The 12,745-nt window shown below is 37.0% G+C and overlaps 1 protein-coding gene across 1 annotated transcript in view; it reads left to right on the forward strand.

Moving 5' to 3' along the window:
- KMT2E (lysine methyltransferase 2E (inactive)) overlaps window positions 1-12,745 on the forward strand; it is a 65,814-nt gene that overhangs the window by 32,614 nt on the left and 20,455 nt on the right. Inside the window, 7 exon segments of the mRNA XM_049814194.1 lie at window positions 2,453-2,625; window positions 3,879-3,917; window positions 5,511-5,723; window positions 7,100-7,230; window positions 8,331-8,448; window positions 8,624-8,733; window positions 10,963-11,224. Of these exon segments, the coding sequence (XP_049670151.1) occupies window positions 2,453-2,625; window positions 3,879-3,917; window positions 5,511-5,723; window positions 7,100-7,230; window positions 8,331-8,448; window positions 8,624-8,733; window positions 10,963-11,224 (1,046 nt within the window).

A 12,745-nucleotide genomic window follows, 5' to 3' on the forward strand; every position in this document is an offset into this window, starting at 1 on the left:
AGTTTGAATGTCTCTATTCAATGTTTTAAGTCTTCAACAGCAGCTGAATGTTACTTCTAACTTACTTATTACTAAGTCACGGGTGTTTGATTAAAGGTAAAATTGCATTATTTGGATGTTCTTTGACTATACATATATATATATAGGGCTTTTTTCTTTAGGCTTATGTATAATAGGGCTTTTCATTTAGATATGAGAATACAGTATAATGGGGTTTAATTGTAAAGATTTCTAGAGAGTTGCTGGTTTAGCCACCTTGCATCCAAAGCTAAACAGTGGGGAGCAAGTAGTAGATCACTTGGTTTGCTTCAAGGAAAGAGCTTTTAAGTGAACATTTCACATGATAAGAAATTTGGTGAGCATCTTAAACTTTTATGCATAACAACATCACCTTTTTCCTGGCAACATTTATAGCCCATTGTTCTGGGGCATGTGGTTGTATGTGGTGATGTTGGTTTTGTTGTTCTGGTATAAAAGTGTAGTTCTGGTGTGGCTTACCGTGCATTGGATTGCTTACTATAATTCAGTGGAGTGAGCACCTTTGTTAAGCCCCTACTCAGTTGTATCCTGGATGTTTGGGTTTGTTTTTTTTGTTGTTGGGTGTGTGTGTGTGTGTGTGTGTTTTGGTTTGTTTTTTGGTTGGTTTGTTTTTAAAGATACAGTATCTAGATGTGTAGCTTGTTCAAGGATATTGCCTCAAGCTGTCTGGTCTTGAAATTGGTGCTGATGAAATCACTTGCTGCTTATGGGGAAATGAGTCTGGGCCTCTAACTTCTTGTGAAATTTGGAGAGTTTGTATCTTGCCTTCCAAGATGCAAAATCTTCCCTTAGTATGCTTTACTAAGTCTCTTCAAATTGAAAGCAGGTTATGTAGGTTAGGAAGGAGTGTCTCAAAACAACTTGGTGTAATTATATGTTCTGTTGAGGTAATTATTCTTTACAGTAAGTTAGGGCACAGTGTAGACAACAATGCTGAAATGTTACTTCCCTAAGGAAGATGGTGTTATGTGGGGTTTTGGGGGGGTGATGAGAGGTGTTTGACTGTGATATAATGATTCTGTAGGCACTAGTATATGGGTGACAAACATTGACAATTTCAAGAGGGCCTTGGGTTTTCGTTTCTCAACCATTGGTTATTCTGCTATTCATTCTTTGATTAGACATTTCTATGTGGTTTTTTATGCTAGTTCAGAAAATAGTCCCAACAGAGATAGAAACAAAATTCAGAAAACATCATCAGTTCCTAATATATAAACTATAATTATGTACCTAATTATGTACCTAATAAATTGTTCAAAAGGAAACTCAGATGGTAAAATTGGATTGCTTACTATACACAGAAGAATCCTGTTAAGGAATGTTGTGAGCAAGAGAAATCCAGAGTAACCACTAGCTGGAGTTCTTTATTTAGTAAAGAAGGTTTCAAGAATTAGGACTGCTGAGTGCACTGATTAAGGCAACATCCTTCTGAGCTCAGAAGGAATGTTTTCTTTGCTCTCATATTAAGTATTTGTAAAGTCTGCTTCTGTGCAGTTTCAGAAAAAGTCTTGCTTAGTGTAAAGTTTATTTCTTGAAGGCAGAGTATTTGGAAAAGCTGCTAAAATCTGAGAGGTCCGTACTTGAGCGCATGTGAACAGCAGTCTCCTATCTGTATGCATAATCTCTCTTCCCAGTTCTCCCCGTACTTCACAGCCTTTCATCTTGACAGAACTGGGGTAATCCTGTTTCAGGTCAGGAAATTTATTTGTCTGACATAAATGCTGATGTATGCTAAATTTCAGGCTTTGACTTTTAGGTCTGCGGGTGCACAGCACAGAGAAAAAATATCTGTCAGTTTGTGTGTGATTTTGTTTTAATGAGTAAAATAGACTTCACTTTTCCCTGAGTAGCAGAATGTTATTGTTAGGCAATTTTGTGGAGAGAAGGCTTTTGGCTAAATTGACATATTTAGCCGAAAAAGGTACTTGACACTGCAAATTGCAGCTGAAATAGTTGATTATGACTTACACATGACTGATTAATAGGGCTTCACAAGAAATGCTGAGGAGTCATTAATTTTAATCCCCTCTAGAATACAGTCATCTGAGAGAATCCTAAAGCCATATTACAAGTTAAAGTTATATATAAGTAATGAGTTAACAAATACATTTTTTTTACCATTTTTGTTGTTATTCTAATTTTGCTTATAGTGGAATATGATAATATAATTCCATTCTTTGAATGGAATTAATCTGGTATCTTTTTCTTACCTGGCATTACAAACATCTGTTAATTACCAGCTTCTTATTGGTCATTCATTCTCATGCTGTTGCAGATGTTTGTGAATTTTGCATTTGAGTGCTTGAAGCATTTGTCAGTATGTATTTTTGTTTTTTAAAAGCAGATGTAAAGTAACTAGTGAATGTTCTTTCTACAGTATTTGATTGTTTATGGGATGTTCTTTGTTTTAAAGATGGGGATACCAGTGCAACAGAGAGTGGTGATGAGGTTCCTGTGGAACTGTATACTGCTTTTCAACATGCACCAACTGCAATTACTGTAAATCCTACAAGAGTTACAAAAGTCAATGATAAGAAAAGGAAAAAAAGTGGAGAGAAAGAACAGAACATAGCAAAGTGTAAAAAAGTAAGTTAATGTAATTTCTCTTTTTATAACTGTGTTATAAATTACAGCTATGTGACATCTCTTACAAAGAGACACTGGTTTTAATCAGGCTATTGTTACTAATAATATTTTACTGTCTGGGTTTAGCTTGAAACGTAATACTCTGTAGTAAATGGTACAGTCCTCCCTGCTTCTCCCCACCCCCTTGAAGTTAATATGTACTAACCATGAAAATTCAATTTTACAATTGAGGCAGAATTTGTAAGGAGGAATCGCATTTACTGGACCACTTGATACAGTTAGAAGTAGGGCAGAGTAAGCTTTGGATACCCAAAGAAGAATTCTGTGTCTGAAAGTCTTCAGTTGTGGCTGTTTAAAGTTCAGAAATGTTTGCTGTCAGTTGTCCTGATGTGACTTCATGTCCATTTATTTGAGTTGAAATTGTGTGGAAGTGTGCTGTCAAAGTTAGCCACTAAACTACTTTGGTAAACAGGAAATCGACATTATACAGTTTTGCTACAGGTGTAAACAATATAATACACGTGAAGATAAATAAAATATATGGGAAGAAGTAAAGTACATGGAATTTCCTAAACTAATGAGTTCCTTTCTGCAGTTCAGTTTCACTGGCTTGGATGAGAATTTTGTCCTTTAAAACTTGAAGTCAGAATTAGTTATCAATATCTCTTAGGAAATAAAATGAATAAAATGTTTCCTTTTGAATGAATGGTTCTGAATATAAATTTACTACCAGAAATTCGTTTGTTATTTCCCAGCGTTGTGTGAGATGATTTAAAGAATGAGATCTTATTGTAGAATGGCAAACTTCTTTCAAAAGTTAATGTTATAGGACATCTATGACACCTGCTTCTCCCTCCTCTCCTTCCACAAATAGTGTGAAGGATGTGGGCAATTTACAAGTTTACCTGATAAGCATGGAGTGTTCTGTAAGTAACTTTTCAGTTACTTTGTCTTGAATTCTGAAATTCAATTGTCATGTAATATAGGAAAAAGGTAGGGGTACCTGGACTACTAGCTCTGACATCCAGTTTGCACTTCACTTAGAATGCTGAATTGGTTTTTAAAATACGTTTTCTGAGATGTAACCTGTTGCCTTCTTGATATTTCAGTGTAGTTTGTTCTCTTGTCATCAGGTTGCATGTTCTGCTGAGAATGGCCCACATTGAAAAGCTGTTAATTTGTTAATAGATTTTGAATTCCTTAGGAAATTTTGTATTTCCTCCAAAGAATATAAATACCTAATTTTGTTTCAGGCATTTCGAGAAGGATCCAGGAAATCTTCACGAGTAAAGGTAATGTGATTTTGTTTGGGTTTTGTTTTAAACCTTGACTGTGCATTCCTTAAATAATATGAAGCATTAAGAATGCAATAGGGGCTATACATTAAGCATTAAAATACTCTTGATAACTAATGTACTACATACGCATCATAGTAGTTTTAAATTAAGGTATGAGCCCTACATATTTATGTCCTGCAAAGTTAACTGAAATAATACAGTGTAAATTTTTATTCTGACAATACTTGGCTTTCAAGAGCCAGTGGAGGAATTAAGGCCTGTTTGTGCTATGCAGGGGAGTGAAGTTGAGTGCGTGCCTCATTTGAAGTTAGTAGCTCCAGCTTTTCATAGCTCTAAGCAGCAAAAGACTGAAATGGCTATATTGCATTTGAAAGCTAAACTAGTGGTTCTGCTCTGTCATACCTCACTGTTTTTATCTGGTGGGACTCTACTCACTAGTGCTGGCATAGTTTAAGGAATTGTGTTGGTATGTCTGCTTTGTAAGATTTAAGTGTTACAGCAGTCTAAATTTTCTGTGAGATAAAAATATGCATGGTGTGCAAACTAGGTATTTCCCGTAGTTTATTCATCCTTGGGATATATAAAAACAAGTGGGACACGATTTACATTTCAAATGTGTAATATGTGACTTGTGATTAGTGAAGACAGATTTGGGGAAGAGAATGTGTATTTTGTGCTTTTTGAATATGGTGTTTGTAAGGTTCTGTTGCGTTTTTTCATGGTTTTCTTAGCATCAAACCTTTTTTAATGCTGTTTGTGTGTATGGTTCTTTTGAGGCACAAAAGAAATGTAAACAGGTAAATTGAATTGCTGAACTACTTGCTGTTTTATTAATGTTTAATAGAGTCTCTGCTCAGGTGGATAGAAAAGGGAGCGTTGGTTGGCTGCTGCTGTCCTTAAGGAGCATTAGTTGGCTGCGGCCTGGCTGCTGCTTGTGAGGTCTGGAGGTACAGTGGCACTTTTAAAGAAAGTGAAAGGATCTGAAGCAGCACAAAAGAAAATTGTTTAGTGAGGAACAGATAAGGGGAGAAAAATTATCTGTGCAAAGCCTGTAACGTTAAAGTTACAACCTTAATGTAGTAGGTGTAGGATTAGTAAAGTTTAGTAAAAGATACAGCATGACCCTTGAAGTTGAAAGGGGAAAATCAAATCTGTGTATTACAGGATGGAAACTGGAGTTCTTCATCTTTGCGTATGTTCACAAAAGTTGAATAGGCAGGGAGATCTGACCCTCTAACTCCTGCACTTGTAGATTTGTGATGCAGTGCAGTTGTGGGAGGAAACAATGTCAATGTCCATTCTTGTCCCACTAAAACCTAGCATCCCTGTTGAAGAGGGAATGTATTCCTGAACTTGGGTGGTATTTATGAAATTATACAATTCCTAAAAGGACAAATGTAATGCTACTGAATTCAACTCAATGCTTTTAATTAATACAGAATTTTATACCGGACTTCCTAAAAAACAAACCTTAAATCAATGGCATACCTTTGCCCTTCATTTTGTGTCTTGTTGTAGGCTTATTTTTTTTTATTTTATTATCTTTTTCTTACCTTGTAATGTCTGGTCACTTACTTCAATTTTTAGGGCTCAGCTCCAGAGATTGATCCTACTGACAGTTCAAACTTTGGATGGGAAACTAAAATCAAGGCATGGATGGATCGTTATGAAGAGGCAAACAACAACCAGTACAGTGAGGGTGTCCAGAGGGAGGCACAAAAAATAGCTCTGAGATTAGGCAATGGAAATGACAAAAAGGAAGTCAGCACCAGCAATCTGATTTTCAAACCTCCAGTAGAGGTAATGAGCTGTGCCATGTTGTGTTACTGCATGCTGGGTTTGTGCCATGACAAAGATATCCCTTTAGATGCCTTTAAAAAAGATGTGTGAGGGGGCGAACTTTCCATTCATTTTCTGTATCTTGTCTCACCAGATCTAAGCATCAGAGCTTTTTCGGAATTTGTAATTCATTTTTATACATCCTGTATCACCCCTGGTTATGTTTACACTTGCATATCATAAAAATGGCTAAGGTGTTAGTCTGAGCCTGAATGTTGGATTGTCCTTAGACTGTCTTTTGTGGTGGACACAGTAAACCTTGCTGCTATTTCTCTGCTCTGTGAGGAATATCAGGAGTGGTTAGAGTAGATAGAAGCATTGAAGTTGGAATCTTTTTTTTTCTGCTGTGTGTATCATGTTAATTGTCCACATTTTTCTTAAGGTATGGTAAGTGTTCTGGATGTTTAGGTACTCAGAATAGAAATTAATTTACTAATTAATGAAGGATGTTTCTGATGGTAGGTAATACTCTGATACTGATTTTCCTTTTTTTTCTTTACTCTTGTGATCCTGTAATTTCTAGTTTATGCAGAAATTGTGTGATGTCTTTTTCTATCCTTAACATCAGTTACTTACCAGCTTAAAATGAGAGCCATGTAACAGACCTTAGCATTTTGTAGCAGAAATCTCCAGAAGTAGTTACTGTAGCAGATTAATAGAAGCATCTTTGCTTCTTTTCCTCAAAGACCATCATGGCATATGGGACACCCTCCTTAGAGGAATATCCCTGCTTACAGAGCCTTTTGCCTACATAAGAGGCTACTTCCTTTTTGATTGGCGATGACAGTTACGAAAGGTGTGAGTTCACTAATTGTCAGGGTATGTATTGGTTTTTAATTAAAAGCCATCCTTCCATCTAAAGATATGAAAATAAATTTGGAAACTCTCTCAGGATTCTCTTTTATTATGATTTTGTTATATTCCTGTTCTGTTTTTTCTTGAATGAATCATGAACGTCCTTTTATGTCTGCATGTTTTGTTTTGTTTGAAGGAATAGAAGCCTTTTGAAAGTGTTATGCAAAACAATGCAGCAATTCATCCTAGTAGTGGTGAGATTTAAGTGCACTAAGGGATATAGTACTTGAATTGTGAGAACATGAATATGTTGGTTTTCAGCCATGTACTGGAGAACTAGGGCTAAAGCATTCCTTGAATCTAAATTCATAACTAATTGCATTGGCAGGGGAACACGACAGTTTGATCAAATCAGTCTGGAGGTTTATTTACAAAAAGGAGGGGTTTTGAGGTCATACAGAATTGTTTAGTTCTGAAAATGTAATCTGCTGTTAATAATAATGGAAAAATGGTACTTCATAGACTAACTTATGTCTTTATAGAGCTATGTGCAAAAAAACAAGAAAATTTTAAAAGCTGCCAAAGACTTGCCTCCTGATGCACTTATTATTGAATACAGAGGAAAGTTCATGCTGAGAGAACAATTTGAAGCTAATGGATATTTCTTTAAAAGGTTTGTTTATTCCATATGTTTTAATAAGGAAACTGTTAAAATGCTGTTTTGCCAAACTCTTGCCTCAAGTACAAGTGGGTCTTAGTTACCAGCAATGTCTTGCATTTTACTGTTGTCTGATTAAAAATAATTGTAGCTGGCATCCAGTCTCCCCCTTCTTTTCCAGATAACACTACAGATCTGTTCAGGAGTTAGTTTCCTCCTCTTTGTTCTTGCCTGGTTACAGGATTCCTGCATTCTCAGTTAGATAGTTGTGCACCTTAAACCAAAGATTGGCAGGTTCTACCATCCTAAACTAATTCAGAAGGTAATAGCAAAGATGTTCTCTTTTGTGAGAGAAATAGATTTTAAGTCCATCAGGCTGAGAATGGAATTGGACACAGGTTAACTTGGGACTATTTTGCTGCCAGAGTTCTGTAGTTGGGTTAAGTTACTGAACAATGTGTGGCTGCTTCCTTCCTCCTGTGGATCTTTTTCAGTGCTGCCATTAGCTGCACGGACACAACTACCTGGGAAGTTGCAAGAGGCCTGTTGGAGGAGAGAGAACGTAGAGCTTTTGCTCAGTAAAGGTGGAATGGTTCCCTGGCAATTGTAATAGCAGAACTTAAATACTTTCCCAAGATGAGCTTTAGATGCCCCTTTTCTTCAGGAGGGTCGGGTGCTAGTGATACTGCAGGTGTTAGGCAGAGATGGGGAGGTGTTATTTTATTCTATTTTTTCGGATGATTCTACGAGGCACCTAAATTTCTACCTGAGTTTCATTTTAGGATCTGCCATAAGAAAAAGTTTAAGATGAAGAAACTTAACCTTGTGCCTTTGGTGTCTAGAGCTTGCCCTGTTATTGTTCCTCCCTTTAGATCCTGTGCAGTAGAATTACATTCAGAGCTGTATCTCACACTTTTGGGATTCTGAGAATGTATTTGGAGAATGTACCAGTTAGAATCATGAAGCTTAAATATAAATGTGTTATTCTCAGATTAACGCACAAATTTGGTGTATCATGCCAAACATTGTGTTACAACGCGAACTAATGTGAAGAATAAGTGGTATTTAGCATCTTTAAATACGATAAAACTCTGGTTTTCTTATATCTTTTTCAGGCCATACCCATTTGTTTTGTTTTATTCCAAATTCCATGGGCTAGAAATGTGTGTTGATGCAAGGACTTTTGGAAATGAAGCTCGATTCATCAGGCGGTCATGTACACCAAATGCGGAGGTAAGAATATACATAAAGTTAAATTAGGTTTTATTTACTAAGAAGTGCCCTTTTCCTTGAGTTTCCCAACTGATAATTTGAGTGATCCCTACAATTTCTTTATAGGTAATTTAAAAATTAAAAAAGGGAAACCAAAGTAATTAATGATAATATAATAATGTTCTCTTGAATATAGGTGAGGCATGTAATTGAAGATGGAACAATTCATCTTTATATTTACTCCATCCATAACATTCCAAAGGGAGCAGAGATTACTATAGCATTTGATTTTGATTATGGAAATTGGTAAGTATTTGAGCATGCTGTTCTAAAATACATCTAATGCTTTTTAAGTTATGTTGCAATTCAGAGTGCCGTTGTTTTTATATCATTTACTTTCTTGCATGCTTTAATAACACCAGGGCTCTTTAAACACACTTTATTTACGATGAACAGTGTGTGTGGGGGCAGGGTTTGCTCTGTTTTAATTACTGCATATCTGTTCCTAATTTCAGCAATGTTGCAGTTACTTGTAAATTATGTGGAAAAGATACAAACTTAGATGAATATGAATAGAGATGTACCTTGAAAATTTATTGTATACAGGTGTCCCATAGTGTGGGGAGAGTAGAGGGAAGAAAATCTAAAAATAGGTAATGCCCTATTTATTTCAGAGTGCCTCTGTAGTGTAACTTCAGGAAGGTGGTGTCTGTGGAATTTAGTTATAAATGGCGTTTGTTTAATGCGTGATTAAGAATGTTCAAATACACTGAATGCTTAGTGCCTCAGATTCTATAACCTATTACAGATTTTCCTGAATATAATTGCTGTTCCTTTGATGAATTGGGGAAAGCTCTTATAAACTGTTGCCATTATCTATAAGCATTGTTTTGAAATGGTAAAGGAAAGAATTGGTTAAGTTCTATTCACATACGTAGGAATTGTTATTCAAACACCTCTCTGAAATCTGAAGACAAAATAAGGCCTTTGAGTGATACAATCTAGTAATGATTTCTCTTGGCTAGTAGGAAATGTTCTAGGGTATAGGTACATTGTGCAGGAACACCTAGGCTAATACTAACCTTGGAAACTGAAGTATTGAAGAGCCTATTTATGTGCACTTGATGGGATCCAGAAACGGTCCAACTGTTTCACATTTTGCTACACCAAGGTAATAACACTTTTCAGTGGTCGGCTCGTAAGTCAGCTTGGGTGTGGTGCGGTGCAGACATGCCTTCACTACTTCTGGACCTGAGCTAGTTATGTCCATAGAGTACTATCTGTATTAATCAACTTGGGTTCAGACTAGCTGTCACGGTTTAAGCCCAGCCAGCAGCTAGGCTCTACGCAGCCACTCACTCACTCCCCACACTCCCAGTGGGATGGGGAGGAGAATCGGGGAAAGTAGTAAACCTTGTGGGTTGAGATAAGAACAATTTGATAACTAAAGTAAAATAAAATATACTAACAATAATAAAATACAATAATAATAATAATAGGAATGAAAAGGAATAAAACTAATAACAATAAAAAAATTCCAAACCCAAGAAAAGAGAAGTGATGCACAGTGTAATTGCTTATCACCTACTGACCAATGCCTGAGCAGCGATCCTCCCCACCCAGCCAACTCCCCCCCAGTTCGTATACTGAGCGTGACATCCTATGGTATGGACTATCCCTTAGGGTAGTTCGGGTCAGCTGTCCTGGCCATGCTTCCTCCCAGCTTCTTGGGCACCTGTTTGCTGGCAGAGCATGGGAAACTGAAAAATACTTAACTTAAAATTACCAACAACTAAAACATAAGTCTATCAACATCATTCTCACTAAAGCCAAAACACACTGTACCAGCTACTAAGAAGAAAATTAACTCTATCCCAACCAAAACCAGGACACTACTAAAGATACTTTGCACTGTTAAGCGTTGTAGACATACTCTTATGTCCCTCACATTAAGACAACCTGAGAAATTGCCTGGTTGATAGGGTTTTTGGGTTTTGTTATTTATCCTTTTAGAAGTATGTAGTAGTTGTGTTCAGTACCTGCAGCTGACAGCCTGTGCAAATTGAATGTGTTTCAGTAACAGTTCTTGTACATCCAAGTGGAACTTAAAATTGTACGAAGTGACTCTGAATTCTTTCCAGTGTGCTTGTTCTGTAAATTGTGACTACTGTCTTTGTATAAAGCAAGAACTCTCTGCATTCCATGCATCTGTTAATTTCCTTAATGTCATGGTTATATTTCTACCTGGGATATACTTGGGTTTTAGATGTCTTCCACCTTTTAAGCAAATTCTAACCTTGACTTTAAAGGAATTCCATGTGGCAAAAAGCCACAAATTGTTAACAGGTAGATGAGATTTGAATTACAGCAGTATTATATATCTTGGTGAAAACTTGAGTCAACTGTTTTTAATATGGTTGGTTTGCATCATAGCAGATGTTTATTGTGAAATGTATTAGCTTGTGTAATTCAGTATTGAAAAGTCTTACTGCTGTACAGCCTAACCAAAATATGCCTTCGTGCATTTAATTTCAGTAAATACAAAGTGGATTGTGCTTGCCTCAAAGAAAATCCTGAATGTCCAGTTCTCAGACGTTCTGAGCCTACAGAAAACATCAATACGGGGTATGAAACGAGAAGGAAAAAGGGAAAGAAAGAGAAAGATGTTTCAAGAGAAAAGGAGACTCAAAATCAGAACATCACATTGGACTGTGAAGGAGCAGCCACCAAAATGAAAATTGCAGATAATAAACAGAGGAAGCTCTCTCCCCTCAGGCTGTCCATTTCTAATAATCAGGTATTGACACAAAGATGATCAGAAAGAAAAGCTTATAAACCAAATACTCTCTTTTTGTAGTTACTAAAGGAATTTTAACAAGTCACTGAAAAGATGTAGGGGGATTTATCAAAAATCATAATGATGGATAAGCTGTTTAGAATTTTTTGTACTATTCTCAGTTTTCCTAAATATTTGATCGTATTTAAAGATATGTTGGTTCCCATACCAGTTTTAACTATACATTTTTCCTCTGAATTTCTTTGTGGATCTCTAATGTGAAAGCCTCATGCTATGCTTTCAGGAGCTCCCAGTCCATCCTGAAGTGTCGTTCAGTTAGTTGGATGTGTTACTCAGGAGCATAGTATTTTTAAACATACAATGGTTAGCCCTGCTTATATAAACCTTCAACCCAGAATATTAAGTGTTTTGTGCAGCTCTGTGTTTAATAGAGCTCTGCAGCTCTTTTCTATAGAGTTTGGGGACTCAGGAGGAGGAAGGAATGTTTTGAAGCTAAATACTGGATAATAGGTGGATAGTATGGTAAAGCTACCTGGTAACATACCATGGTAGTCAATTTTAAATTAGTCTTCCTTTTAATATGTCAGTTTAAAGAACTAGTGGGAATGATCTGTGAGACTAATTATTAACTTAATTTTGCAGAGTAGCTATTAAAGGTAAATACTTAACATGAGCAGATGGTTACCTTAGTAACTATCCATCTTTTCTTTCTTTGGGGAGTTGGGGTTTTTGTTTGGTTGTTGTTTTTCTTTTTTTCCGTATATGATGGTGTTGTGGTTTAACCCCAGCTGGTAACTAAGCACTGCACAGCTGCTTGCTCGCTCCCTGCCCCAGTGGGATGGGTGAGAGAATCAGAAGAGTGGAAGTGAGAAAAACTTGTGGGTTGAGATGAAGCCAGTTTAGTAGGTAAAGCAAAAGCCACGCACACAAGCAAAGCAAAACAAGGAATTCATTCCCCACTTTCCATTGGCAGGCAGGTGTTCAGCCATCTCCAGGCAAGCAGGGCTCCACCCCATGTAATGGTTACTTGGGAAGACAAATGCCATTACTCTGAATGTCCCCCGTTTCCTCCTTCTTCCCCCAGCTTTATATGCTGAGTATGGCGTCATATGGTCTGGAATATTCCTTGGGTCAGTTGGGGTCAGCTGTCAAGCTGTATCCCCTCCCAACTTCTTATGTTGTGTGTCGTCATCCCCCCACCCCTGCCGCCTACTCACTGGTGGGGTGAGGTGAGAAGCAGAAAAGGCCTTGGCTCTGAGTAAGCACTGCTCAGCACTGAGGGAAACATCCCAGTGTTATCAACGCTGTTTTCAACACAAATTCAAAATATAGTCCCATACTAGCTACTATGAAGAAAATTAACTCTATCCCAGCCAAAACCAGTACAGATGGTTTTTGATGATGATTTAGGGGCAGAGAAAAAGGAGTTAGTCTGGGAGGGAGCCATTTCCTAGTTCTTTTAACATTACTTAGGAGTGAAGGAATAAGGTAAAAATGAGCATACTGACCCCAGTTTTCATA

The sequence above is a fragment of the Accipiter gentilis genome, chromosome 11, assembly GCF_929443795.1.
Source record: "Accipiter gentilis chromosome 11, bAccGen1.1, whole genome shotgun sequence".
In the NCBI taxonomy this organism is placed as follows: Eukaryota; Metazoa; Chordata; class Aves; order Accipitriformes; family Accipitridae; genus Astur; species Astur gentilis.